We start from the raw sequence: 24,086 nt of genomic DNA on the forward strand, positions 1-24,086 counted from the left end.
TAAATAGGATTAGGTAGGTAGGTCAGGTGTTTCTCACGTGTCGGTGCAGACTCGATGGGCCGAAGGGCCTCTTCTGCACTGTGTGATTCTGTGATTCTGGTTCACTAATGTCCTTTAGGGGAAGAAATCTACCATCCTTACCCAGTCTGGCCTGCAGACTCACACCAATGTGGCTGACTCTTAACTGCCCTCTGAAATGGCTTAGCGAGCCACACAGTTGTAGAAAGCTAACCACCACCTGTTTAAGGGCAATTAGGGGTGGGAAACAAACACTGGCCTTGTCATGATGCCCACATCCAAGAATGAATTTTTTAAAATGTTATTGAAGAGCAGAAAGTGATTTAAAATTGCTCATTGTTTGTTGGGCCTGTACCGCAACATTTTCAGTCATCAAAAAACTGTAATCTGGTGTCATTATTATTATTTTATTTTTTTAAAATCCTGTTAAAATATAATTTAAAAAACTTGCTACTCTTGGTAGGAATAATCCATTTTCGCCCATACCCAAATTAATGCCAGAAGAATGGCCACAGATTTACCTGCACTGCAGTGACACAGTGGGGGATTTTCACATTATTATGTCTCTATTAATAGGGGGTACCAAAGCACACAAAATCACAATAATACATAAGGTGGATGCTGGAAATCTGAAATAAAAACAGAAATGCTGGAAATGTTCAGCAGGTCTGGCAGCATCTTTGGAGAGAGAAACTGTTAACATTTCAGGTCTGGGACTTATCATCAGAATCATACTTTTTCATACAAAGTGACAATCTTGCTTGCGAGTACCAGCGCTAATTGTAAAGTTACCCCATGCCCTTACACCTTTAGGACACTGAGCTAAGATTGTCCTAATTAGACAGTATTATCTGCAGATCCACTCCATTGTATTGTTTATTCCTTCAAGCTCTGAATTCTATCTGCAGTTTTTGGCATACATCATAAGCCATAACTTAAATTTCATTAAATGCTGCTGTGTTCATTTTAGCCCTGGTGTTTTACAGCCAACTATATAGAGCTAACTGTAGTAGATCCCAGAGCTCAGTCAATTTTGCCCTGAACTGACCAGATGGAGATACAAAAAAGTAACCTTTTATTTTAAAGGAAACCATCAGACTATTACTGTGCCACTCACACAGAGGAAGAAAACATACTAAAGGATAAGGGGCAAAGGCAGATATATGGAGTTAGGCCACAGATCAGCCATGATTTCAATGAGTGGCAGAGCAGACTTGAGGTTTAATGGCCTACTCCTATTCCTGTGATCCTATGCCCCAAACCTTTAATTTAATGCTCTTTAATAAGAGGTCGTGCTGAATATTTCTCAAAATCCTGCTGAGTATTTGGCAAAAGCCTAACTGTCTGTTTCAAAGTGCTGTATTTTTCAAAATACCCACCCTTTTAGAGAAAGGAGGAAAAAGGGAAAGGTTTAAAACCAGAGAAAGAGAAGTTAGAGAGGTGAGCAAAAGATGCAAGTAAGAGAGGAAAGACGGGAAGGTAATAGTGAAGTAGCAGAGAGATGAAGAGGTCAGGAGACAGACATGGGCCTGAATCTTGCATTCCGAGATCAGGCACGTGCCTGACCAGAGTGCATGTAAAATGGCGCGAAAAGACATCGGGCGTGCATCCCGACGTCATCGCGCACACGTGCAATATTGAGGTGGGCGGGCGCGCGCAGGAGTCGGAGCAATGCCAGCCGACAATTCAAGGGCTAATTAAGGCCACTAAAAAGCCTATTGACCATGATTTTACGTTGCCCGTGCAATTTTTAACTCGTTGCATGGGCAAAACAGGTGGGTGGAATTCACGTTTTAATCATCCAAGGGCGGGATGAAATCTCCGTTAGGATATAAAATAAAAAGAAATATCTGGGGACAGCGTTTTTGTGAGGTGTGTTTTCAGGGCCTTGATTGTGTTGCATGGACATTTTTGTGCTTTCTTCCATTATTTGGAGGTCCCTGAGGCAGGGGTGATGTCACCCGTGGTGACATTGGCACCCGCCCTCTTCCTGCCTCCACTGGCAGCGCTGAGACTTTCTCAGGGCGCGTTTCATGCTGGCTGGCCGTTAATTGGCCGGGCAGCGTGAAATCGCGGTCAGGGGCCCGTTCCCCATCCACTCCTAGGCCCGCCGATTGCGCGCGCCCGACGAGCGCAAAATTCAGGCCATGGAGGAAGAGAGAGCAACATGGAATTGAAGGAAGAGAGAATGAAATGAGAGTAAGGAAGAAGAGAAAGGCAGCAGTGAGGGAGATGAAAGATAAAAGTCAGATAGAGGGTGAGAAACAGGACTGTTGGAGAGAGAGGGAGAGAAACAGAAATAAAGGAAAAGAGAAAAGGCAGCAAATGAAGAAAGAGAGAAAGCGCAAAACAGAAGTGGAAGAGGAGAGAGACATTAAAGCAATAAGAGGAGGGAGTTAAATACAGGTGAAGGAGAGAGACACATTGTTGCTGCAGGCTTAGCTAGAGGGCATGATGGTTTTGGCAATTCCCAGGTCATTAAAGGTTGAGTACAAATTCATTCGTTAACTTTGCTTAAATTCACCATCAAGGATGACAATTGGCTTGTGAGAGCCTTGAATGAAGGCACATTGGTGGAATATTGTGTGTGGGGGTGGGTGGTAGAGGCATATGTCTGGGCAAGCCTTCACCATCCCTATCACCACTTTGTAGATGGTTGCTTGTTTGCAAGGAATCTCTACTTCCTTTTCAGTGGCAGGATTATACTCCCCAGTGCTCAGTATTTCTTTCATTTTCTGCAATGCAGCTCCAAGAATGTAAAACCCCTTTCCCAAAGTATTTCCCTTTTTGCTCTGCCCTGTTCCTTCAATCTGCTTACTGTCATACATTCTCCTTCAGATGTGAGGAACAGATTGCCCCATAACTCTAGATCTAGATAATGTTCTGACATGTGTTATCATTGTGCACACTTGCCTGGTGGTAGTGCATAGTTTAAATTTGGATTATTTCTAATCCTTTAAATGAATGATCAGAAAAGCATGTATTGCACTAGCCTGAATTTCCGATATATGCTACCAAAGGTGAGACCTGTCAACAGCAGCACAAAGTCAGAAGGTGACCATTTTGTTGTCAATGACATTGTGCAATTTGTTAACAGGAGAGGTAGGCTCGACAAGACAGATGATTTTAGCTTTGGAGAGTCTGGCTGAGAACAAAGTTATTTCCTTTGTCTACTCTTTTATTATACAAAATTTGAACATCACCCCCGACTAGCCTAGCCCTGTATCCAAGTCATTGCTGTTCACAGTGAACAGATGTGGTCCCAGAAAGGGGCTCTGTGGAAAACCACTATCCACTTCCAGCCATCTGAGAAAAGGCTCTTAGCTCCTCTTCTGTTTCTTCCCTTCTAATTAGTTAATAATAGTTTGCATGCCCTCTCCCCAGCTCCATTATACATACACTGCTCTAATTGTCTTCTCTGTGATACCTTATCAAAAGCTTTCTGAAAGGTCATGTGCACCCATCCACTTAATCTGCCCCAAATAACTTAATCAGCTTTTTCAAGCACAATCCTTTTCTGTTAGCTGCTTCCTAGTTATTTTCTTTTTGACTAGATATTTAATTAAAAATTCCATTTTTTTCCATTTCTGATTTGTTAAACTAACTGTCCTTCAATTATCGAATCATAAAATCACATTATTGGATGGCACAGAGGGCTATTTGGCTCATCGAGTCTGCACCAGCTCTTTTGAAGACTAATCCAATTAGTCCCACTCCTCTGCTCTTCCCATGTCCCAACATTTTTGTTCTCCCTCAAGTATTCATCCAATTCCCTTTTGAAGGTTACTAATGAATTTATATCCATCACCCTATCACGCAGTACATTTCATATTCTCACTACTCGCTGCGTCAAAAAAAAGTTGTCTCTGGTTTACCAATCACCTTCAATCTGAGCTCTCTGGTTAGTCATTCACGAGTCACTGGAAATGATTGCTCTTTATTTACTCTATTTGAATCCTTTACAATTTTAAACATCAGTATCAAATCCCCTCTCGCCATCTCTGCTCCAAGGAGAACAACCCCTGCTTCTTCATTCTGAGATTGCCTTCCTGAACCATGCCAGGAAATCTCTTCCATACCCTCTCCAAAGCCTTCATGTCCCTCCTTAAGTATGGTGTTCAGAATTGGACACTTAACTGTCTGAACAAGTGTTTTACATTGATTTAGGGGCCCTAAAATTCTAATAGAGTTTTCCCAGTCATTCACTATGGGGAGAATTTTCTCCCTGTTGTGTGGGCTGGGCGGGAGTGGGCGCGCAGCTGACCGCCGCTCGGGATTGGCTGCGCATCGCCATTTTACATGCATGGGCCAATTAAGGCCCACATGCGCGCGAAAGAGCACAGAAATCTCCCTGAGGCACGGAGCTGCCTCATGGAGGTTAATTTCATTATGAAAAAGGGAAAAAAGGTTTTTAAAAATTACTCAGACATGTCCCCTCATGTGACAGTGTCACATGAGCTGGGATATGTTTATGTATTTCAATAAAAGAATTTATTTAATTTATAAAGCCTTCATGAAACCTCATCCCGCCCGTGGATGAGGTTTCATGAGAAATGCGAAGGCCGCCTGGGCTCTTCGCCTGCCCGCCAACCTTAAGGTTGGACAGGCAGCCCTGTTAATGATTTCAATTGGTTTTTAAATGGCCTTAACAGGCCTTTGATAGTTTGATGGGCGCGCAGTTGACTCTGGTGCGCACACGCCGAACTGAAAATCGGAATGACGCGTAGTGACGTACGCCCCACATCACCGCGTGTCAATTTATGCATCGGCGAGTGGGGCCCACCCCTGTACGCCAACCAGAAGATTCAAGCCTATAACTCCATCACAGCTCTCAGGAATGTGTGTTAATAAAAGAGACAATTTATGTTGCTTCATAAGTTAGAATGCACCACGAAAATTGTGTTAGGGTCACAAGGCACAGTGGGATCATCACTATCATTTCATCTTTTGGACGTGGTCTGTAACCTAGGCCACACTGTAGTGTTTTATTTTAAAAATTCCACATTTTCAAGTCTTTTCTAATATTTATCTTGCTCTAATAAAAGTCTGGTTAGCTCAGCTGGCTAGATGGCTAGCATATGATCCCGACTGTGCAAATAATCCCTGAGCTGGCTTTGGTAATTCATGGAGCCCTTGCCCCATGCTTGCAAAGTAGTGTCCCTCAAGCTCTGAATAGCCAAAATGTGTCTCTCTAAAGGAGAGAGGGGTCTTATGGTCCTCTAGGACTATGGCTAGATACATACATTTCACTAATACAATGCAACGCCATGGTGAATTTGCATTGTGTGCTCTCTGAAGCCTTGCTTTTCTTCCTATAGTTTGATAACTGATGTCTCATTAAGTTTCTGTATAGCTCCACATTCCCTCAAATTGTAAAGCATTTTTTCTATTTTTTTCCCTTTAGTTGTTTTTGTCTTTGTGCCCTCGTTACAGGCTCACCAAACATTGGAGATAATCTATTAACTTTTACCTTATCATAATCTTTTATAATCTTGAATAGTTGTAACAGGGAGCCCCTGTGTCACAATGGGTAGCACCCCTGCCTCTGAGACAGAAGCTCTGGTTATGAGTCTCACTCCAGGGCCTGAGTCTTATGTTTGTCGGGCGTGCACGATCGGTGGGCCCGGAAGGGGATGTGAAATGTATTCGGCCTCCGAATGCAATTTCACGCTGGTTGGCTGATTAATGGCCAGCCAGAGTGAAACACGCGCTGAGAAAGCCTCAGCACTGCCAAGTGAGGGAGGGGGGCAGCGGGAAGAGGGCAGGCACCAACAAAAGTCAGGGTGCAGTGGGCACTTATAGCGAGTTCCCTGAAGGCAGACAGCTGCTGAGCAGCTGCCTCAGGGAGCTGCAGACCTGGACAGATTAAATGGCAAGAAAAAAAATGCACCAAACTGTATCTATTCAGCACCTGACAGCAGAACTAAAAAAACATTAGTCCCCAGATATCTCTTTTTATTATATTTCACCCTGGACATTTCATCCCGCCCTGGATCAAGGTTTCAGCGAAAATATAAAGGCCGCCTGGCTGATTGGTCTGTCCTCCAACCATAAAAGTGGACAAGCCACACAAAAACAATTTCAATTGCTTCCATAATGGGCTTAATCGCCTGCTTAATTGTCAGCGGGCGTGCACAGCAGTTGGAAGCACGCCCGCTGAGCGAGATATCGTGTAAGTGCGCGATGGTGTCGAGACATGCACCCGACGTCTCCTCATGTGATTCCACACGCTGTTGGGTCAGGCGCACACCCGCACAACCAGCGTAAAATTCTGGCCCGGGACTTGATGGCCAAGGGAGGTGTATTCATAACATGGTCAAACAGGCTGATTATCAACCTGCAAATCCTTCCAACAAGCTATGAAAAACAGGCATAAGCATGGGCTTTGTCTGCCTCATGCATCTCTAGACACAGAAAGTTTACAAAGTCTAATATATGTATCAGGCCAATGTTTGCCTTCTCAGCTGTAGTGAAGAGACCCTCATTTCTCAAGTTCACTATATCTTATGTCTCTCAAAATATAGAAACTTTCACAGTCAGTTTATTATCACTTAAAGAACTTTTAGAAGAGGTGATACTAGATAAATATTATGCAAGCTGTATCTGCAATGCAGTCTTCGAAAACCAGGGTAGCAGAGTCATCTGAGACCTCAGTGAGTGGTTTTCCCTGCCCTTTTGAGAGTCCCCCAGGCCAGCTAAGGGTTCCATGCTCAGTGTTACAAGCCATGGCCAACAGCAGAACCAGCAACTTTTAGGTGGAGATGGCAGAAGAGCTGGAATCCCAAGGAGACAATGGCTGCTTAAAGGCAGAGGATATTTTGAGAAAAGGACTTGTGTTTTCTTTAGGCATGTTGATCATTGAAGTTGAAGATAGGTGGCTCTTAAAAGCAACAGAAAATGAAAGCACAGGACCATGAGACATGGAGAGGAGCTGCCCTTGAGCAGATCACCGTTATACTTCTCAAACACCCAAATAAAAAATCTGTTATTCTTCCACTTCCTTCGTAAGACTCTTAGAATGACAATCACTTGTGATTTGTGAAACCCACAGCCCACAAAGTGCTACAGTCGAATCCAACCACAGTGATCTCAGAGCAACTCTGAACGCAACTTGTTGCCCAATAACATATGAACATACAAACGAACTAGGAGCAGGAGTAGGCCACTCAGCCCCTCAAGCCTGCTCCGCCATTCAATAAGATCATGGCTGATCTGATTGTAACCTCAACTTCATATTCCCACCTACCCCGGTAACCTTTTACCCCTTGCTTATCAAGAATCTATCTCCCTCTACCTCAAAAATATTTAATGATCCTGCTTCCACCACCTTTTGAGGAAGAGAGTTCATGTATTTCATTGCTGCTGGAGGGATTTCGCTGTGCATAAATTGTCTGCAACATTACTGTTGTATGTTGTATGTTGAGTAGGTCTCACAAAGAGGTTCTGAGTCTAGTATAGTTGAACATTAAGTGTTTATTGATAACACATAACTTGTGTACATCTACACAGGGTATAGCCCAAGCTACGAGCTAACTCCATGCTTGCTTCTACGCAGGTCTCTGCCCAGTCCACAACTAACTCTAGTCTCCAGTCATGTGTCTCTTTACATCACACTGTGGGCGGTGCTGTTTCTCAATCCCACATTAACCCTTGATATGCCAGATCCCCCAATACTACAAATCCAACAGTGACTACACTTCAAAAGTACGTAATTAACTGGAAAGCACTTTTGGACATCTTGAGGTCACATAAGGTGCTATATGAATGCAAGTTTGTCCTTTCATTTTCACTGCCAAAATTCTCTCAGTCTGATGAAATCAACAGCTGTGTTTATCTACTCCTTTTCATATCGATATCTCCCCAGAAAATCTGTAGGCATGTTTTAGAAAGAGGATTTGATTTTCTGGCACTTATTAGGGAAACACGTTCCAAGAACAAGAGGTAGACACCAGAATTATTCATAAAAGACATGACACAGTACCCTGGGTTGAGTTTCTGCTTGTTTATGCAAGTGTAATGTCAATGCTATCCTGGCAAAATTGAACTAACCAATGTAAAAGATTGGGGATTTCAAACCTAAGTGAGATATGCCCAAAACCACTTCCACCCATGTTTTCCATGATCTTATATGCTGGCTCAAGATTCAATTCGCCCAAAGCGAGCCATGCCCAAAATCTGGCCAGTCCCCAGGTCAAAATTATGAGGTTCCACCGATTGTACAGGTTAGGATTGCACTATTTTAATATTGCATTCATATCCTTAGCAGAAGCACCAATCAGCATATTTTAAAAGATTTCCCATATCGCAAAAATATTTAATTTACTAAGGGTGGGATTTTCTGGCCCCGCCCACTGGGGGGATCTTCTGGTCCTGGCGGAGTCAGTGGACTTTTGGCTGCTTCAAATGGCGTGGCATCCACGACAAAGAGAGCCGCTGCGCATGGGCCAGAAAATCCAGGCCTAAGAAACTGACTAATGTACACCAATTAAACTTTTAAATGGCTCAGTAAATTTTTTTCAAAGTCATTGTAAGTGATTTTAAGTGAGGCAGGATTATTAGACCCCCCAATGGGGGCAAATGTGTACATAGAATATAGAAACTAGGAGCAGGAGTAGGCCACTCGGCCCTTCGAGCCTGCTCCGCCATTCATTATGATCATAGCTGATCATCCAACTCAATAGCCTGCTCCTGCTTTCTCCCCATATCCTTTGATCCCTTTCACCTCAAGAGCTATATCTAACTCCTTGAAAACATACAATGTTTTGGCCTCAATTACTTTCTTTGGTAACGAATTCCACAGGCTCACCACTCTCTGGGTGAAGAAATTTTTCCTCATCTCAGTCCTAAATGGTCTACCCCGTATCCTTAGATTGTGTCCCCTGGTTCTGGATTCCCCCACCATCGGGAACATCCTTCCTGCATCTACCCTGTCTAGTCCTGTTAGAATTTTATAGGTTTCTATGAGATCCCCCCTCATTCTTCTGAACTCCAGCGAACATAATCCTAACTGACTCAATCTCTCCTCATATGTCAGTCCTGCCATCCCAGGAATCAGTCTGGTAAACCTTCGCTGCACTCCCTCTATAGCAAGTACATCCTTCCTCAGTTAATGAGACCAAAACTGCACACAATATTCCAAGTGTGGTCTCACCAAGGTCCTGTACAATTGCAGCAAGACATCCCTGTTTCTGGACTCGAATCCTCTGGCTATGAAGGCCAACACACCATTTGCCTTCTTTACCGTCTGCTGCACCTGCATGCTTACCTTCAGCGACTGGTGTACGAGGGCACCCAGGTCTCGTTGCACATTCCCCTCTCTTAATTTATAGCCATTCAGATAATAACCTGCCTTCCTGTTTTTGCTACCAAAGTGGATAACCTCACATTTATCCACATTATACTACATCTGCCATGCATTTGCCCACTCACTCAGCTTGTCCAAATCACACTGAAGCATCTCTGCATCCTCCTCACAGCTCACTCTCCCACCCAGCTTTGTGTCATCTGCAAATTTGGAGATATTACATTTAGTTCCCTCATCTAAATCATTATTATATATTGTGAATAACTGGGGTCCCAGCACCGATCCCTGCGGTACCCCAGTAGTCACCGCCTGCCATTCGGAAAAAGACCCATTTATTCCTACTCTTTGTTCCCTGTCTGCCAACCAGTTTTCTATCCATCTCAATACACTACCCCCAATCCCATGCGCTTTAATCTTACACGCCAATCTCTTATGTGGGGCTTTGTCGAAAGCCTTCTGAAAGTCCAAATAAGCCACATCCACTGGCTCCTCCTCATCAACTCTACTGGTTACATCCTCGAAAAATTCTAATAGATTTGTCAAGCATGATTTCCCTTTCGTAAATCCATGCTGACTCTGTCCAATTCTGCCACTGTTTTCCAAGTGCTCAGCTATTAAATCTTTAATAATGGACTCTAGAATTTTCCCCACTACCGACGACATGCTGACTGGTCTATAATTCCCTGTTTTCTCTCTACCTCCCTTTTTAAATAGTGGGGTTACATTAGCTACCCTCCAATCTGTAGGAACTGTTCCAGAATCTATAGAATCTTGGAAGATGACCACCAATGACCACCAAAGTAGTCAGGTGGGCGGGCATGAAAATTCATGCCTCCGGCCATGTGGATTGGTTTGCCAGCACCATCCCATCCCTGGGCCATTTTTTCCTGTGGCGGCAGGGCTCCCCCTCCACAATGGGGGCCTGGATGCTGACTGTATTTTTAAATTGAAAGGTTTAAACACTTGGCGAGAAAGTGTCTCACCATGGAGGCGTGATCTCTCTCTTCCTTGAACTATAAGTTCCTTTTTGAGTGCTGAAGATCTTCCTATTGGCCTTCCAGCTTTGAAAGCTCGTTTGGATGGTGATCCTACCCTCTGAACATTAATTGGCCTGTTCAGGGAAAATCACTGCCAGGTAACTGTTTCCCACATGGTGCGGGGAAGTGACCCTCCCACCCCCCCACTACTCCTGGTGGAATCGTCCTTGCCCGCTGGCATCAGGCGTGCTCGGCAGTGTGAGTGGGCAATATGGCGAGAAGGCCAAAAATCGATTTCACAATGTCATGAAACCAATTTGCGATCACCTGCTCAGCCCATCAATAGTGGGCCGCGTTCCCCACCATCGGACGTCAGGAACCTCATTGTAATACATCAGCATATCATTATAAGGCCAGCCCACTGGAATCATCCCCCCACCGCTGGATCGTCCGTCCATGTGGGCGTGATTGCACGCCAGTGCAGAACACGTCTTGACAAGTGTGACGTGCAGAAGTCAGAACTTACCGCCAGGGCCTTGCTCACATTGCAGACATCCGAGGAGCAGAAGATGCTGGAGCCTGACAGCAGCAGCACAATGGAAGAACGCCCATGGCGTGCTGAGTGGGGTGGATTTTCATGAATATGGCTCTGTTATGAAGCAGCCCACGGAAGTTGGAAAGTCACCGTTGAGGGTCTGCTCACAATGGATGGTGGTCGAGGGGGTGGAGAGGAAGGTCCAGTTGCATTTGGGAGAGGAAGATGTACCAGAAGGTGGGATAGGAAGGTCTAGGATCGACTGGGGTGGTAAGAGGTGTCAGGATGGGGTGAGGTTGGCGGGGGGTGGGAATTAAGATGTCGAGATACGAAGGGGTATGGGGGGAGGAGGTGGTAACAGGGGAGAAGACAGCAACTGGGGAGGTAGGTGTAAAGGGGTGGATGGTGTAAGGGAAGGAGTTCGGAGGGGGGTGAGGAGTGCAGAGAGGGGAGTGAGTCCGCTGGGGGAGCAAGGAGTGTGGAGAGGGGAGGGAGTAAGGCTGGATTAGGAAGCAAGGGTGGAGGAAGGAGTCAGGAAAGGGGAAGAACTAAGTGGGGGTGGAGTCCATTGGGAGGAGGACCAAGGTGGGGGAGTGAGAGAGGTGGGGGAAGGGGTCCAGAGGGTGGAAGGAGTCCGGAGGGGGGATGTCCAGGTGAATGTGCAAGGGAGGGCTTTGACGAGTCCATGACTGCATCCCGGGGAGTGAACTGAGGGAGGGCGTGAAACGAGGGAATGGCGAGAATGACCGAGGGCAGAGTGAGGTGGTAGGATGGGAGGGTGAGGGTTCGACGGTAGTAATAGAAGGGGCGATGAGGATGTTTGGTGGGGACTCGGAGGCAGACACAGACTCTGGGGGTGGGAAGGAGAAGGTTGGGGAGGTGAATGTGGATGGGAGTGGGATTTTCGGGAAGGAAGGGAATGTGCACCTTCAGCTGGACATCTCCGAAGGGTGGGGGCTGTGGCTGGCAAGTCACGGAGGGGAGGTGGAAGGTGATGCTGCAGGGGTCAACAGGGATGGAAGAAAGGGAATGGGTGACTGAGGGAGGGAAAAAGATGGGGGAGCTTATGAAAAAGTGAAACAGGACCAGGCTGTCAAAATGGAAAGTGAAATGACAGTCATGGTGGGCGAGATCAGGTGCTGCATGGGAATGTGACCATTGGGTGGGCAGAGATGCAGGTCAGCTCAGATGGATAACTGAAAGCGAACCCCAGCAGACAGCATTGAAAATGCTCAGGACATTGATGTGAATATGATACATGAAGGATCCACGTGTGTGGGAGAGTGCTTGCACAAGGCTCCAAAAGGCCCTGTCACACACAAACTTCTCCCTCCAGAATCACTCGTTGGCCAGCTGCTCCCTCTGTGATAACAGAGGACGAGGTTGAGAGGCTCATAGGGAGAGGACAACCTCTGAGAATCCTGAGTGGATAACCCAGGGATGTCCAGTTGCCGCTCCTCCTCCCTTCAGGTGCCTGAGGGCCTCAGTCTGACCCCTTGATGGGAAGGAGCACATAAAGGGATGTTGAGGTGCCCCATTTCCCTATCATGTTGCCACTGCAGGAACTCACCCATGGCTCCTGTGATGGAGTGCAGGTCTACACGCATCTCCACGTTCTGCTGGACCAGGGTCTCCATGGTGTCCACCATCCTTCCCATGGAGACCTCCATATATCCACAGTGAAGTGGGCACCTCTTCATCAGAGAGCAGGTGGACACATTCCTCTGACTCGCATGCCACTCTGTTGAGGGCTTCCAACAGCTCTGTGTAATTTCCCCCGCCTTCTGCTGACTCTCCACGATGAGTTGGAAGCCCAAATCCAGAGGCTCATCTTCTGACTCGGGTCTCACAGATGCCTCTTTCCCAGCAGTCCTCCGAGTGCCGGGGACCTCAGCCAACCCTGCCTCCTCCTATTGCGGACACGTGTCCATGCGGTGATCACCAGATTGTGAACCCAAGCTTGCTCTAGATCTAGGTCCCACCGAGGTGTGTGTCTCTGCACTGGTGGAGGGTGTGGGTAAGTGCTGTGAAAGGTCTTCCAGGCTACTTATTTCCAGCTCTTCAATGGAGGAGGTGTCCTCTTGGCTGGAGGTGCAGACCTGGATGGAGCTGAGGGACTGGCTGGATGAGGGTGTCAGTTGCTTGGCAGAGCCCCCCGTGAATCAAAGTAGAGATGAGTAGTGCATGGCAGCACAGTCAAAAGCAGGAGAGAGAGCATTCACATTTGCGTTAAGAAAGGGATAATGTGGTGCAGGATCCTTACAAGGGTGTTTGCTGCCGGCTTCACCGTTACCGCAGGCACAATCCATGTCATCACCAGTCAGCACGTTGGCACACTCCTCAAAGTGGGTGAGGGGCCTAATGTGGGCCACTCCACCCCCAGCCTGGGACCTCTTCATGCTGTTGTGAGCCAGTTTCTCCTGAAAACAGATGGAGAGAGTGTGAGCAGGACACATGGGACTGTGTGGAATGTTTGTGTGGTGAGTGAAGCCATGGACAGGATGAGGCCTCGAGCTCGCGAGGATATGACCCTGATGGAGATGTGAGGCTGTGTAAGAGTTAATGGTGTTGTCCGTTGAGGTGTGAGATCCCTGTGGATGTGTGATGGGTTTGTGAGTGTGTGAGTTGAGAGTGATGAGAAGAGTGACTCAACCTGGCAAAACAAATGAGGCCATTCATCCTGCAGTGGCACTGGGTAGTTGTCCTCTTTTGAAGGGCATTGGCATTGACCACCGCTGCCACCACTCCCTATGCTGGATTGGTGATGCCGCTGCCCAACCTACGGCCAGAGTGGGGTTAGATGTCATCATGGCGGGCCTCTATGGTGTTCAAAAGGCGCTCAAGGGACATGTCACTGAAGTGGGGGGGGGGGCTGCAGTCTTTTAGCCTTTCGGGGCCATCCTGTCTTCCGTGCAGCAGTCCTGGGCTGGAAATGCTGAGAGGTGTGCGCACGGCTGCACTTCACATGTGGATTCCGGCGTAATGAAGCGGCGAGGTGATGGCATGGCAGGTGAATGAGAGCCTGCCCGCCATGGGAACGGTGTGGTTCCTGTGAAAGCGTAATGAATGCGACGGGTTTGGGACAATATGGTGTGAAAAGCCGCCATTGCAGCTAAAGGTTTTACCTGCCTGTTACCGCACTTAGTGCAAATCTGGGGCAATCCGCCACCCCGTATTTAACTCCAGACGTTGGGACCCTGACTCAAATGGCAAAACTCTGCCCCAGGTAATTCACAGCTGGAGGACTGGGCACTTGTTTCAAATGTTTAATTTGATAATAAACCCATTTTCAGCTGAATTAATAATACTTTCTATTTTGCTGCCTGGCTGCACCAGTTCATTAAGGATTATACTTTTGTGATTATGAAAATTAGATATAGCAGAACTTAAATTCCAATCTAAGTGCCATTTCAAGCTAGTTTTGCGCCCAAAGCAGAAACTTTATCCCACCAAGTTTCGCACCCAATATTTGTACCAGAATGGTTCCATCTGGGATCCCAATTGACACATTTGTAATTATACAATCAAGTCCCTACTTAATAGTCTTTTTGTGTAGAAGCATAATTTCTAAAGTAAGAAAAGAAGTGAATGAAGTCAAAAGAAAAAACTTTAATACACATTTCATCTGTTCCTAATAGAAGCTTTCAAGATTTAAATGGTCCTGCTGTTATCAGTGGTAATGATTTAATGTTCATTTGCATGGGATGGACAAACTCCTACCATTTTCAGCAGCAATCACTAACATTGCTACAATACCTGGTATGCACGATGCAATCATGTAGGTCCTACTTCTATCACTTTATGTAATGTAATCTAATACATGCCACCTCTCCCTTTAAATGTATCAAACAAGTTGCTATTCATCTGTAGACAAACACTGCCGAATCTGATCCACATGGCACCTTATCATTTCAGTTAGGAACACATCATTGTCTGTCAGATCTGTTTTGTGGCAATGTGGCAATTATGTGTATAGCTCAGAGTATCTTCATTCTATGAATTTATAGTTTCTAACTATATTCTATAAAATAAAAATATTTAGAGTGTATTTCAGAGTGTATTTCATTTTCCTCAAATAATATTGGGCAAGACGGTGGTGTAGTGGTAATGTCACTGAACTAGTAGTCCAGAGGCCCAGGCTACTTTCCTGGAGGGAGGGGAATGGAGGGAGGAAGGAGAGGGAAGGGGACGGAAGGGGAGGGGATGGGGGAAAGGGATGGGGGAGGGGGGATGGGGGAGGGGGAGGGGGGAAGGGGAAGGGGAAGGGGGAGGGGGGAAGGGGAAGGGGGAGAGGGAGGGGGGAAGGGGGAGGGGGAAGGGGGAGGGGGGAGGGGGAGGGGGGGAAGGGGGAGGGGGGAAGGGGGAGGGGGGAAGGGGGAGGGGGGAAGGGGGAGGGGGGAAGGGGGAGGGGGAGGGAATGGGTACAAATCCCACCATGGCAGCTGATGGAACTTAAATTCAATTAATAAATCTGGAATTGAAACTGTCTCCATAAAAGTGACCATGAAACTATCATTGATTGTTGTACAAACCTACCTGATTCACTAATGTCCTTTAGGGAGGGGAATCTGCTGTCCTTACCCGTTTGGTCTACATGTGACTTCAGACCCACAACAATATGTTTGACTTAACTTCCTTCTGAAATGGCCTGGCAAGCCATTCAGTTCAAGGGTTACAAATGTGGGAAACAAATGTTGGCCTTGTCAGTGATGCCCACATCCCATAAGATAATTTTTTTTAAATGATAATATAATATTGATAAGCTGCTCTTTTGTGTTGCATGACATTCAACTTCAGTGAGGACTCAGAATGGTGAAAAATTAGGTAGGGTGTATAATGGGCAACAGATCTGCTTACCATCCATTTTGCATGTCTGTCAAAGTTGAATTCTACTCTTAAAAGGTCTTCCTGGAAAAACCTTGGACAATGGAGTGTTGCAATTCTATTCCCAGACATCTAGGATACCCATAGATGGAAATATAGGGGAGTGTTCTTCAACCAGGCACAGAACGCAGCAGAGAAAATGAGTTGAATTTATCCACAATTGTGTTAGACAAAATAGCCATGCTGTTTTCAATGGTGAACTCAGCTTGTGATTTGTCCTAGGAGCCAGGAAAACTATGTCTGACTGTCATTGGTAAGGGAAGAAGTAAAAAGTAATCAATTAAGGGAAAAGAGCAAGAACTTCCACATTGCAAATAATTACATTGTTTGCCATCCACTTTATTTTATTTCCTTTCACACCAAAGCATTTTATATTGGACTCGCAGATGAAGAGTTGATAGAGAGGATAATTTGTTCATGTTGGGATGTCATCTTCAATCACTTGCACACTTCCTCTCATTAGCCGACTCCCCGTATATGAGTTCCTACTGTGAAATTAGGTTTTCATATATTCACACATGTTAAACAAGAACAATCAATCTTTAAATAAAATGTGGTATATGTTACATTTACATAGCTTCAGATTTTCCCTTGGGTATTTTTCAGGAGCAATTTATTTAAATTACTAACTTCAAAGTACAAAGCCTCAGATCACATTTGAATGTTGCCTCCAGAAGCTCAAATCTCTACTTTTAAACCTTTAATGATGTTATTATGCATTCAAGCTCTGTGCATTATGGGAAGAACATCACAAAATATTAAATATTTTGATAAAATTGACTTGATTGTACATGCAATATGTAACATTATTAACTACTCATATTTATTCAAACATTAAATTTGGAATTGTGCCACCTTGAAACTCAGATGGTTCAAGTCTAATTTTGAAAGCAAGGGTAGCCTAACCAGTGGGTTACAGCATATGTCTCATGCGTGGAATGGATAAAAATCAGTTCTTTGATGCACCATGAGGCCATAAATAGTCAGGTTATTTCATTCTGAGTTTCCTGAACTGAATTTCATTTGTTGTTTTCTAAAGTTAGGGTTACAATTTATCCCTCGTTGCTGGTTACACTGATCTGGTAAACAAGGTAATACTTCTTCAGCTGCTTCTGATCTTCAAAGCACCATTTATAAGTTTTTTTGGACTTGGTCTACCCAAGTTTTTTGTTTGTCATTCCCAATGTGCACCAATGCAAGGATCATGATGTTAAAAGACGGAGAACAACACTGCCTGGTCTTCGCCACATTTACACATGATGCACATTTCCTCTACAGAAATTGACTTTATAATAATACTTTAGAGACATGGAAGTGATGTCACAATGTCATTGGTGTCTTTTTCCAGCTTTTGCATTCTTATGGTGTCAGGTGTACACACACCTCCATATAATGAGTGTCCATGATTGGAATAAGCTAAAGGGAGAAACCCACATAAAAGGGCTTAATAGGAAAATTAAAAGAACAGCTCTTCCTCAATTTTCTTTTTGTTTTACTGCTGTTACTTGGGCTTTCACAAGTCTTTCTAGTAATAGCTCTGCTGCTGTTTTCTTCTTCCAGCTCCGTGAATGGGTTTCCCATTGGGAATGCCCAGACGTGTGATGTTTTTGGAAGAGGAAGATCACCCACTCAGGATAAGAAATCCTATGGAAAAGGAAAGCTGTCGGGGTGGAAAACAGGCTGTTGTTTTTCAATCGCCTCGTTTGTGCTCTAGCTGAAGACCCATTTCACCATCAAATTTTATTTTTTATGTTGTTTTCTCTAATTTAAGGAAAGAAGCTGAGTCAACATCAATGGAGAACAAGGCCACTGATCCATATAGTGACGACATTCATATTTCCAGAGATTTGAAAGAAATACAGACTTCTCCACACTTCAGAATGCAGCCTCTCCCACTGACCATTAAACCAAACAAATTTGCAGGCTTTGGAGATTATGAATCAGCAATTACATATTCTACAAATGACATATCTACAGCAACTATAGAAAGATTCACTGCAAACTCTGAAGGAGGATCTCGTAAGAGGAAAAGCACTCCCACTAAAGTAATTCATACTGTTCAGTCAGAAGACTTGTCAAAAGATATGGATGAACCTGAAGACATCAAAGTTGAATTACCATCACCAAAACCCATGGCTCAAATGATAGACTTAAGTAATGTAGGTTTTCAATTATTCAGAACCTTTGATCACCAAGGTACCACAGGCTTGAAACCTGAGTCTATTAAACAGAATTTAATGTGGCCTACCAGTCCTCTGATGATGCATCCTTCTCAATCATATTTTGCCAATGTCCCTCCAGACTTTATGTTCCCTTTTGTTATGGCACCATCAAATCTGCATTTTAGATATCCTTTTCATCACAATGGTCCTCTAGGAAACCTTAATGGCAGTATCCCCATTCGAGAAGATAAGAAGAACATGGTTGAGCGAGTCGATGTTAACATTCAAATTGATGACAGTTACTATGTTGATGTAGGTGGCAATCAAAAGCGCTGGCAGTGCCGAATGTGTGAGAAGTCATACACTTCCAAGTACAACCTGGTGACACATATTTTGGGACACAGTGGTATCAAACCCCATGCTTGTTCTCAATGTGGGAAACTCTTCAAGCAACTGAGCCATCTGCACACTCATATGCTCACACATCAGGGTACCAGACCTCACAAATGTCATGTTTGCCACAAAGCGTTCACCCAAACCAGCCACCTCAAGCGACATATGATGCAACATAGTGACGTGAAGCCATATAATTGTGGAATTTGTGGTAGGGGTTTTGCTTATCCAAGTGAGCTCAAAGCCCATGAAACGAAGCATGAAAATGGTCGAGACAACATTTGCGTTGAGTGTGGACTTGACTTTCCTACCCTAGCCCAGTTAAAGAGACATCTGACAGCTCATCGCGGTCCTACACTGTATCGCTGTGATGAATGTGACAAGACTTTCCAATATCCAAGTCAGTTGCAAAATCACATGATGAAACACAAAGATATCCGTCCATATATCTGCACTGAATGTGGGATGGAATTCATTCAACCCCACCATCTCAAACAGCACTCCCTGACTCACAAGGTAGGAATTTTGTATGAAATAAAAAAGGGAAATTTCATGAACACCTCTCAAAGTTTATGACAGAAAAGTTAATAAGATAGAAATCTTCAGCAGGTTGTCTTTTGCAAGGAACTCTGTCTTAAGGAAAAGTTTTTTTAACGATCATGTTCATATTTACAATTGACTAGAATCATTTTTTTAAATAAGCAAAAATGTGGGAAGCATGTTTAAGCTATGAGGGGGAATGGGAAATTGGTCTTGAGCAATAATGCATACTGCCCCTTTCACACCCTGCCTGATTTTGTTTTCCATGGAAGTTAATGGATTTTGGGCTAAGAAGACAAGGGTTAAAGAACAGAGACAGAGGACAGCATTTAATGCTCTCACTCGTGGTGAGTTTGGCAGTTGGAGAGGTATTTAATCAGCTGGGAGACTGGCAGGTAGGGAGCCACCTCCACCCTAATTAAATCCATGGTGGCAAAGACCGTGGAATGCCTTCCTGCCCACTGCCAATTGAGACCCTTAAGCGGGTAATTAATGAGCACTTAAAGACCTTATCCCTCATCCTGTCACCGTTGGGGGGTTTGCCACGGGAGGAGCTCAACAAGCAAACCCTGTTAGGGTTGCTTGCAAGCTCCTAGGTGTGGGCTACCTCAATCAAAGGTACTAAGTGACTAATTGAGGGACCAAGCATTGGGACGGTGTATGCCCACTGAGAGCCACCCCTCTACCTTTGCTGACAACCCCCCACCCAGAGACTCCACCCTGTGACCCTCCCCACCATCACTCACCTGTGGCCTGATATCCAGTGACAATGCTAGGTCTTCGACGGGTGTAGTACTGGCAGCAGCCACAGCCTCCTTGGCAGCACTGCCATTTAATAGAGCTCTTGACCTCTGATTGGCTGATTGCTCCCGAGGGACGGGACCTCTGCCCCGGGGTCCTTAATTCTGAGGAAGGCCCGCCACTGCCCAGTTAAGTGTCTGAGTGGCACTTAATTCAACGGGCCTCTTCTAAAAGTGGCAACGCTTTATTCCCACTGGCTCTCCAGCCTGTGGGCGAGACTTCCATCCCCTCCATCAAATCCAGCCCTGAGCCACAGACAGTCAAGTCAAATCTGGAAAAAGCTGTAAAGTCAGTCAGACTTTAGACAAAGCTTTGAAGGATCCTCCTCCACCTTCAGGTACCATGGCCTAAGAGGCCTTTGACGATCATGGACTTCCATTGGTCCATTATTATGCTTGAGCACTGCAGTGGCTTGTCATTGCAACTTTGAAATATAGCTTTTGTGAAACTCAACAGTTTATCATGAGAAGGAAAGTTAGAAGTAATTTTGCTAAATTATGGATATGGGGAAATATTATTCATTGGTTTGTATTATTATGCGAAGACAACTTGGACTGATTAAACTAAATGATTCTAAGCATAACTGTCAACCTGCATGCTCACTCACTGTGAAATAATGAGTTTTATTACTGGAACATAGGGGCAAGAGTAGGCCATTCGGCCCATTAAGCCTGCTCTGACGTTCAAACAGATCATGTCTGATCACCAACTCTATGCCATTTTTCCCCACTATCCCCATACCCCTTGATGTCATTAGTGTCCAGAAATCTACTGTAATCATCTCATAAGATTTTCAGACTGCTTAGGAAAGTCAAGAGCACCCAAGAGCATATTTAAGGCACAGCCATAAACTTGTAACTTTATACAGTAAGAATGACCCCGATACTTACTGAATACAATTGGAATTAGGCTACATGAAGTCAAGCAGCTTTCAATGTAAATTATCTAACTTGAACTGCATTGTTCTGTCTCCTAGCAACTGAATACAAATTCCTGTGTAAAAGGTAACTATAAAAATATTTTAATAGCTGAAAATCACATTACTCCTTTGCAATGTAGGGGAGAATTTTCTCCCCGCTGGGGGGGTGCTGAGCAGGAGTGGGAGTGGGAGCTGGAGGGCACGCAGACGATCGCCGCCCACAATCAGCTGCGCGCCGCCATTTTACATGGGCGGGCCAATTAAGGCCCGCCCAGTGTGACGCGCACCCAGAAACGCTCAGTGCTACCTGTGCGGGCGGGGGGAGGAGGGAGAGTCAGGGCCTGCGCTTTTTCGCCATGTGCGCGAAAGAGTGCAGAAATCTCCCTGAGGCACGGAGCTGCCTCAGGGAGTTTAATTTCATTGTGAACAAGTGAATAAAAGATTTTTAAAAATTATTCGGACATGTCCCCTCATGTGAAAGTGTCACATGAGCTGGGACATGTCTATGAATTTTATTAAAAATTTTTATTAAAGTTTAAAAACCTTCATGAAACCTCCTCCCGCTCGTGGATGAGGTTTCATGAAAAATGTGAAGGCTGCCTGGACTCTTTGCCTTCCCGCCAACCTTAAGGTTGGACGGGCAGCCCTGTTAATTGTTTTAATTGCTATTTAAATGGCCTTAATAGGCCTTTGACAGTTCGGCGGGCATGCAGCTGATTCCGGTGCATGCCCGCCGAACTGAAGATCGGAATGACGCGCAGTGACATCGGGTCGCATGTCTGACATCACCGCGTGTCATTTTAAGCGTCGGTGAGCCGGGCCCACCCCCGCAGACCGACCAGAAGATTCAGGCCATTATGTTTCAACACATTGGGCCAGATTTTGCTGAGAAATAAGAACATCTGAACGTTGCATGCCATTATTAATACAAAAGTTGGTTAGCAACCGACTTGTAGAGAGGAAGAGATACCGAGAATGGTGAATCACCACAAGTTGCTGTCCTGTTTGCATCACTCCACTACTAGCTTCGCAAAAACATCTCAGCATAACCTCCCCGTGATTTTCTTGAAATTGCACAACAATTGCTCATTAAATTCAAACCAAAAAGTTAAGTCTAGTTCTTAATAGCTTAAGTACCCTTTTAATGACAATTAAGTTAATAATTGCCAATCAACCTCTTGTGCCTGGAAAGTAGATTATTAATTGTATGGAGTCTCGTTCCTTGAAGTTGTGAATTGTCTTAGAAGATTTTAAAAACTTCAATTTGTAAAAAAAATCAAACTTTTCCTTTCTTGTCTGTTTCTTCTCTCTTAATGCAATCTTTGATTCCCTTTCTTTATTTCTCATCTGCACCTCATTTGACATTGAATTCACCCATTCCAATTCAGCCTCCTTCTGGTCCTTCCTCTGTTTATATCTCAATCCCTTAATCTCATTGGTTAAGGAGATACCCTGTTTGAGCCATTGCACACCAAGATCCCAGATGCCCTGTTGTCCTTGATGCATGGTTATCAGCTTGCATGTCCAGCATAGTTGTGGGCAAAAAAAATTTAAAACCTAATTGTGCACAAATAGTCCTAATGGGGCACACTCCAGCACAAACTGCCTCAATGCCCATTCCAAAACACATGCACATACACTACAAAATCTCACATATTCCATTCGTGGTCCAAATACCACTATTCAGTTCATTAAAACTATGAATGAAGATTGCTAAACCTCAGCTTAATTGTCCATTCCGCTTTCATTGACTGAAGCTCCATGTTGGGAGCCTCAGCATGCAATTTTACCCTCATTATGTGACTATATTCAAAAAGCCACCATGCCTGGTTTTCAAAAACTCAAGTATTTAGACTCCTGTTTAGGGACAATAATTGGGTTTTATCTGCACTGATTAAAAGAGGTGGTTCCTGAAAACCACCTCCATTCAGAGTACTCCTGCTGTAAATTCTGCCACTAGTGTAAACTATGCCAAAGTCAAATTACGCTGGATCATAGTTTTCCCCCAAGTTTCCCCTTTGATCTGTTTGAATTGGAGCCTCTGCCATCTCCAAACATGGCCATCAGCATAAGAGGGTTGGAGGTGGAGTACCACCTGTTTACCCCAACCCGGGTTTGGAGACTCCCTATGTCCTGGGCCTTTGATGGGATTCAGGGTATAGTCAGGACAGGTATTCAGATCAGATGTGCCTTGGTGAGAGGTGGAAGTGGAGCCCATCTAGGGACCAAGATGGAATCAAGGCCTGGACCCTGGAAAAGAATGCAAATTTTTTTTAAAAATTCATAAGTGGGCCCCTTTGTCTCGTGGACAGCTGGGGTCACCATTGAGTTATTTCTAGGAAGGGCCCAACACCCTCTTCTGAACGAGCTCATGTTACCAGATTTTCCAGTATGGCAGGTACCCTAGAAGTGTCCCATTGTCTTAGGAACCCTCTCACTGGATTTAAAGAAGGAAACCCATGATGACTGAAAGGCCTCTAGGATCAGTGGCAGAGGTTTTTAATGGCTGTGATCCAGGGGTAGTGCCTGGATCACTTGCTGGTGGTTTAATGGGGGCAACATATTTTCAGTGATAATATTTTCAATTTCAACAAAATTGTGTAGCCATACCTGTTCTATCTGTGCAAACATAACTTCAATTTCTATGAAATTTGTACTTAATTTAAAAGTATTAGAAAGGCTAGTGTCCCGACAACAAGAAGGTATGTAATAGTTGTTGGTAATACGTTCTGTTTATTAATGTTGAATATAATACAAGGTAATTGTCTTTTTCAAATATTTTGCTGTAATTTTTCCCAAATCCAATTCCTTTCCTCCATTGGTCAGGTTATGTCTATGCAATTCTTCTCAGTTAGGAATATGGCTCTCCATAATTCAGATATTTGTTATTAAGGGCACTATTGTCATCACTCTTTAGTTGGCCACGTTGAAGTAAACTTAAGCAGGAAAATAAGAGACCTGTTCCAGTCAGTTTTCTCTTCGTGCACGATGACTGGTGAAAGTCATCATTTGAGAGAAGCTCAAATACCAAAGTTTAACTGATGTTCAAATTCAGATTGTATCTCAATGCTGCACTGCACATCATTCTTGAGCTTTGTTTTTTGTTTTGAAAGTGTTTTATAATAGCCATATGAGAACCCTGCATTGCACATTGTGTACATGTTGCTAGGAATTTTGGTATTTTCTATAATGGGATGGTGCATGGCAATGAATGTACTATTCAGTACATATTCAGAATGTACTATTCTTCAGTACCTTATAATAGTATTTCTTTTAGTTGTCAAAGTGACATTTTTCAGGGCTGCCTGGCCTTCCCTTCTGAGGTTCTGTTGTCACTGGCAGTGGAGAGGCTTGTCATATGCTTTTCTAGCATATCTATTTTAATGGCTTTTGTGAGCAATAACATAAGATAACAATACTGATCAAAAAGAGCTAATTCTCAGAGAATGACTGTAATGCCGAGGAAAACTGAAGTGTCGAGCCTGAAAGTCCTCAATAATATTTGGAGCATTATGCAGGTTTCACCTGCTGCTGGCCCCCTTGGGAATTCTCA

The 24,086-nt window shown here is 44.5% G+C and overlaps 1 protein-coding gene across 1 annotated transcript in view; it reads left to right on the forward strand.

Annotated features, from left to right (window-relative positions):
- znf366 (zinc finger protein 366) overlaps positions 1-24,086 on the forward strand; it is a 73,228-nt gene that overhangs the window by 10,934 nt on the left and 38,208 nt on the right. The window contains exon 2 of the mRNA XM_078564136.1: positions 17,490-18,789. Coding sequence (XP_078420262.1) covers positions 17,512-18,789 — 1,278 coding nt within the window. The 5' untranslated portion in view covers positions 17,490-17,511. The remainder of the gene's footprint in view (positions 1-17,489; positions 18,790-24,086) is intronic.

This window comes from Cetorhinus maximus, chromosome 2, assembly GCF_964194155.1.
Source record: "Cetorhinus maximus chromosome 2, sCetMax3.hap1.1, whole genome shotgun sequence".
NCBI lineage: Eukaryota > Metazoa > Chordata > Chondrichthyes > Lamniformes > Cetorhinidae > Cetorhinus > Cetorhinus maximus.